Source organism: Gadus morhua, chromosome 7 (assembly GCF_902167405.1).
Source record: "Gadus morhua chromosome 7, gadMor3.0, whole genome shotgun sequence".
NCBI classification, from domain to species: domain Eukaryota; kingdom Metazoa; phylum Chordata; class Actinopteri; order Gadiformes; family Gadidae; genus Gadus; species Gadus morhua.
Window position 1 is genome coordinate 23,599,826 of NC_044054.1, and position 6,000 is coordinate 23,605,825.

Below are 6,000 nucleotides of genomic sequence, written 5' to 3' on the forward strand. Positions count from 1 at the left end.
AACATACACACAGACACACATACACCCTTGTCCTCAGCGGGTATTGCGAAGATAATAATTATAAGTGGATATTGATTCCCTGTACTAGCAATAGAAGGGGGTAAGGTAGGCTCCCATTGTCGCAGGCAGCCATGTATTAAAGAATGGTCTGGACAGTTTACAAGCAGGGGGCTAACACAGACTTCCTCTGCTTGCCGAGGCACACCAGAATGTGATGAGATACACTTTGTCAGATTGAGGAATATATTTTGTATGATATACCACACGTCACTGTTTGCATCATATTTTTAACGATTGTATTTGCGCTCTCTTACACGTGGCATAGCATCATTGGAGTAGACGGGCCAATGGACATTCCGTCAGATTGCAATTAAGTCAGCGCTTATGGATGCCAGCCGCCATAAAACCCAGGAGCAATTCCCTTATTTGGTAACCCATCCAGTTCCCGGCCGTTATTGATAAAGGGGCTTGTTTCCAGACAAAATAAGCTGTATTGATGTCATCAGAGCACCCGAAAAGCATTGGAGCGTTCAATAGACAAACCGTTGTGGATTCAAAAACGTCCTCAGCGGAGTCTTGTGATTGGTTCGCTTCGCCCCCACGTGACCGTGTGTGGTCAGACAGAACGAACCCTGGACGTGCCTCTGCGGGCGTTGTGACTGCTCACAGTCACAACGCAGCCATAGCCGGTAGTGACCGGGAAATGTTGCTAGTTCTCGAGCAGGCAATTTGGCCCGCCTGCAGATTTACCAGGTTATCGATCCTTGTTGCCTTTCACAAATTACCCCATGGTGGAACTCTTCCGGCACTTTGAAGGACAATACTGCAAAGTGTATTGTGTACTGCATCAACAACATCATCCACCAAAAAAACTGTTCCCGCCGAATGACAAGTACGCCTTTTTATCCTTGCGTCCGGCTTGTAATCCCACTTGTCGCAGTGGAGGAACGCCTGGTTCTCACCGTTCCACCCCCCACCTCTCTGGCCATTGTGTCGCTGCTGTTCCTTCTGCATACTGTACCGTACGGCCTGGCCCGTCCCCACTCCACCGTCACATTGTTTGTGTGAAAATAGCTTGGACGTGCGTGCTCTCCCGAGTCCATGTCTGGCCCGGATCGAGAGGCAAGATCCCATTATGTGTGAAATGCATTCAGTTCCACAAGGACCAAAAAATAGAGGGGAGACAAACACTCCATTCATGCATGTGTTTTTAACTCTTTCTCTGTGTGTCTCTCTCTCTCTGTGTTTCTGTCTCTGTCTCTGTCTTTGTGTCTGTGTTTGTGTGTGTCTGCAAAAACACACACATCCACACGCACACTTTTTTCGGATTTGACATTAAGTGGCATGTACCCTCCACAAAAAAAAGAGCTGCAGTATTTGTTATACACAGGGTATGTTTTCGTCTTTCTGCGTACACAACTGAGGTAGAATTTTGAAGTGAGGCAAAAAGGCCATATGATCACAGTGCGTGTTAATGTTATTCGTGTTATGTTAAGGCAACAAAGATCATTTGTATTATTTTGTGTTTTTTGTACTATGAGCAGATGTTTCCCTTGAATTTGCGTAGCAGAATAATCTTGCCATTTGTAGGCCCCATCTCCTTCCTCTCTAATATCTCTCCCTCCCTCCCTCTCTCTCCCACCCACAGTATTAAAGTGGCGATCGACGACAAGGCTAACGCTAATGATGCTATAACCAAGGAGGCTAACGCCACGGAGACGAAGGAGGTGAAGGAGGTGGACGCCGTGCCCAACTCCACCACCGAGGTGAAGACCGTCCCAAACGAGGCCCCCGTTGCCAACGGCAACGAGAGCAAAGCGTAACTCCTCCGGGACCCTCATCCACCTCCAACACCACCACCTTCAACCCCACATTGCCTATACCTTATGATTCCTCCAACAGTGTTTAATGAGAGCGGGTGTGGAGGAAGAGGAGAGGGCGGAGATGGAGGTGGAGCTGGAGGAGGGGGGCTGGGTAGGCTGGGGTGGGGTTAGGGGGTGGCTGGGTGGTAGGGGTTTGGATTTTGGGGTTTGGGATATGGGCTGGTGGGGTTGGGTTTGCAGGGGCAGTCTGAAAAACCATGCGAGTTCTCTAGAATAAACACAAAAACAACACTAGGGAGAACGTGGGGAAGGCGGATTAGAAAAGTTGACAAAAATGCATGGCAGAAAGAAAGGACGGAGAAGTAAACGATAAAAAACAGCCTTCCGTTTCCACGGCGGTGGTGCTCTGCACACCTGGGTGCGTTAGATAACGAGACAGTTGACTGCCTTAGCGCCACTTATCGCTCACCTCTGTATCCCCTCGTTGTTTGTCGCCGCGTGTCTCGGGGAAAGAAGGAACCGTCAAATCTTCTAGTCTGCCCGTTTTTTCGCTCATCCTTTCATTTTGTTGTTGTATGCTCTATTATATTGAAAAGGGAAAGCCACACCGTTCGGCCATTAGTCAATCGTAGCTTTAGGTCAAACTGGGTAACTGCCTTTTGCCCGATGTGCAGTCTTTTCTATTTAAGTCTCATTCCATAGCCCAATGGCTCCTCGGAGTGCGTCGGCCATTACTGCAGTATGTGTGTGTCTGTACGATCACAGATTATTTTCTAACCTGTATCACTCTACTGTACAACATCCACTCATCGCTGCCAGGCTTGGCGGTGTTTTAAACTCATGAGATGCTGTTGAACTTGGGTTGAGACGGATTGAACATTGCCACGCCTGATTTACTGTCTGTTTGTTTTGTGATTGTTGTTGAGATTTTAGACAATGTTGAATATAAGAACACATGGTAGTAGAAGGTTTGACTTCTAGTCCTGAAGAGATAGAAGGGAAGGGGAGGCAGGGAAGGGGGGCCAGAAAATATACACACGTTGAAGAATTGTCGAAATAATGTTTATGTATTTCTTTTTTTCTATTTTTTATTTAGCAAATAAATAACACACCACTATTGCTTTTTCCTCCGATTGCACATATGTTCATGCGCAAAAACACACACACACACACACACACACACACACACACACACACACACACACACACACACACACACACACACACACACACACATACTCACACACAGACTCACGCTGATAAATGCACTCACTTGTACACACAGGTATACATGTTTAATATTCATCTATCTTTTCCCACCTGCCACCAAATAGACCTTACTGTTTGCATCAGTTTGCATGTATTCCTTAGAGTTTCCGAGCTCAGGTGTAGATGGCAGAAGCACTGTCTATGCTCACACGCTCACTGCCCCCCCCAAACTACAGCCTTTCGTTTTAGTTTCCGGGGGCCATTGAATTCTTAAAGGTGACATCTTAAACCACCAGGTGTGAGTGTGATCAGCCGTTACAAGCCGTTTTGAAAATGTGCCTCTTCTGACATCACAAGCTGGCATGTCCACCTAGAGGTATCACACCTGGTGGTATAATATGTCACCTTTAATAAGACTGACAGGGGATTGGAGGTTTGTTTGTCTTGTTCTGACGTTAATATTTGTATGTATACATTCCAATATATATCCATGATACACACACACACCGATTCAACAAGACAAGTTCTTATTTAAGCCATAGTACGCTGTCGGATATGGATTTAGGAAGAGACGAGAGATAGAGAGAAAACCAACCTGCCATTTTCTTTTTCTTTTGTGTTTGTGTACAGTGTTCCTTATACTTTAGACTGCAAGCTAATAGTGCACTGTGAATGTGTCGATATCCTAGTGTGAATAGAATACGTTGTGTTCTTTGTCTTGGAGTCCAGAAAAAAATAAAATAATGCCTAGTTGGATTCTGAAAAGTTTAGCTTATAGTGAACCAAGCAGAGTTCAGAGTTCCCTGAAGGCTGGGGTTTAGGAAAGCAAAATTAAAATGGAGAAAGACAGTGCCTTTAATTGTGAGGAAAACGGCATTGCATTTCATCTTTCTTATCCTCCGTCAGTTATACACACAGGGATGTTTATACTTCATCTCCAATGTTTTTCATTTCACAATTTCACATTTCACCGTCTTCAGCAGGTTTTTAATGCAAATAAAGCGCAGGTTTGTTGAAATTACAGACAACAATCGCAGCCTTTCCCTCTGGAGATAGCTCCGTGACCCTTTTTCTAATTTATATGAGAACTTCAGCCAGACTTGTTGTTCTTGCTGTTGACTAAATCTTGCTTCTATAGAGCTGAGGATAGGATTGAGCGTTAATATGGATATCCACCACGCTGTAGCGCTTTAGTGACGGTTGAACACACGACTACACGAGTATAGTCCATCACATCAATTTCACATGTATGTGTATAAGACAGCGAAGTGATGACCTGATATGTTGAGCTGATTCTAGGCAAATTGTTACTGTAAATTTGTGTTTTCTTGTTCAATATATTTTCATTGGATTTTGTGATGTGTTGAAAGTTGCCTTTTGCCCAATTAGATTATGACATGAAAAGGCTTTTATTGTCTTGTTTTTTTTTAATAATTAAGCAGCTTCTCAAAAAAGAAAATAGAATGCAGAGTATTCCACCATGAAATTGCAGACTTCATAATAATAAACAAGCTGGAACAAAATTCTTTGGTTTTGAAATTTTGTAAGTGCCATACTTTCTTTCTGCTAGAATTAAAACATTATCATGGATGAAAATAGCAACAATGCAATGTATTTTGAGATTTAGTGGAAAAAATTATGGGCTTGCCAAATACTTGTTGACAAACTACTTTGAAAAATACAAAACGTCACCCTTGTCCCTTCCTCGTTTGCAGCGCCTCTTTCGTCTCACAAAATATTGTTCTGTGTTTCGTTCGCATAATTAGGAGACGCTTTCAACTAAAGGGACGTGGCAAAAAAACAACGCTTTGATTTCCAACGAGTATAGGCTGCGTGGTTACGCCTAACCCAAATGACAAAATTGATGCCTACAATTTGACAGTCATTCAGAAAGAAAAAAAATCATCTCCATTTTTGAACGAATCACTCCCAGACCAATATTTCGAAGTAGCAATTTAGCCCCTGCTCAGTTCTCAATGTACAGACTGCTGGTTATGTGTAACGTCGATACCCCTCAATTTCTCCACCGTCACAGATGTAAATACTGAGTACTAACTGCTGAAGAAATGTTTGTAAAATGTTTGACTTTGCCTCTGCCAGAATTTCCTGTATTCAATAAAGTTAAAGGGAAAAAATGTAAAGGTTTTATTTTTAAAAAGACGGCCCACAGAAGCTAAGCGGTAAAAGGAAAATCAAACTGGATAGGCTCTGGGAAATACACTCTGCATTAATCTTAGCTACGTTCAGATTCTAGACTGGTCACATTGATCATTGGTACTCGGCAGATGACAAGCAGAACATTTTGAATTAGTAGGCTACGGTATATTTGATGAATTGTAAATGTACTCTCACATTAAATGACAAGTTAACATTGACTGTGCTCTTTGAATAGTGATGTCAATGAAGTAAGTAAAACATATAAATAACCATCCAGTTGCCCATAAAATACATCCACTAATGCGAAATGCCTATGCCTTGTTGCATTGAATGACCTTCCTCCACCCATGCACAACCCTGCTGTTCTTAAGGTTCGACACTAGAGTGCGCCATGGTTCTAATTTAGGATTTAAGATAAATTCCTATATAGGAGAACTTCAATCTTCAAGACAATAGTGATATAATACCAGTTTACCATGCAGAATATAAAGGGTAGCCTGCAGTGCTCTACTTGAATTGTCGATCTATTGATTTTGAAAAAGACAAACATAACCCTGCCCTGCCTACGCTCTGTCTGAAGTCAGTCCGACGGCAGTGAAAAGGGTGATGTAATGGTCAGCATTGGTCAGCAGGGGGCAGGCGTGCTTGTTTATCTGTAAAGGGCAGCACGGTTCTATGAACTGAAATTGCCACAGTCATTTCCTAATCTTTTCAAACTTATTCAACCATGTTGTGATTTAGTTATTTTTTCCTAAATGGCTTGGTATAGTTGTGCAATAGTTGTGCAGTTTATTGTTAACTGAAGAAAAAA

The 6,000-nt window shown here is 42.8% G+C and overlaps 1 protein-coding gene across 16 annotated transcripts in view; it reads left to right on the top strand.

Moving 5' to 3' along the window:
• Positions 1-4,557, top strand: part of ncam1a (neural cell adhesion molecule 1a) — a 174,214-nt gene extending 169,657 nt beyond the window's left edge. For all 16 annotated transcript variants that reach the window (XM_030361338.1, XM_030361336.1, XM_030361337.1 and 13 more), the window contains one exon: positions 1,649-4,557. In XM_030361338.1, the coding sequence (XP_030217198.1) occupies positions 1,649-1,823 (175 nt within the window). In that variant the 3' untranslated portion in view covers positions 1,824-4,557. The remainder of the gene's footprint in view (positions 1-1,648) is intronic.
• Positions 4,558-6,000: the final 1,443 nt, after the last annotated feature.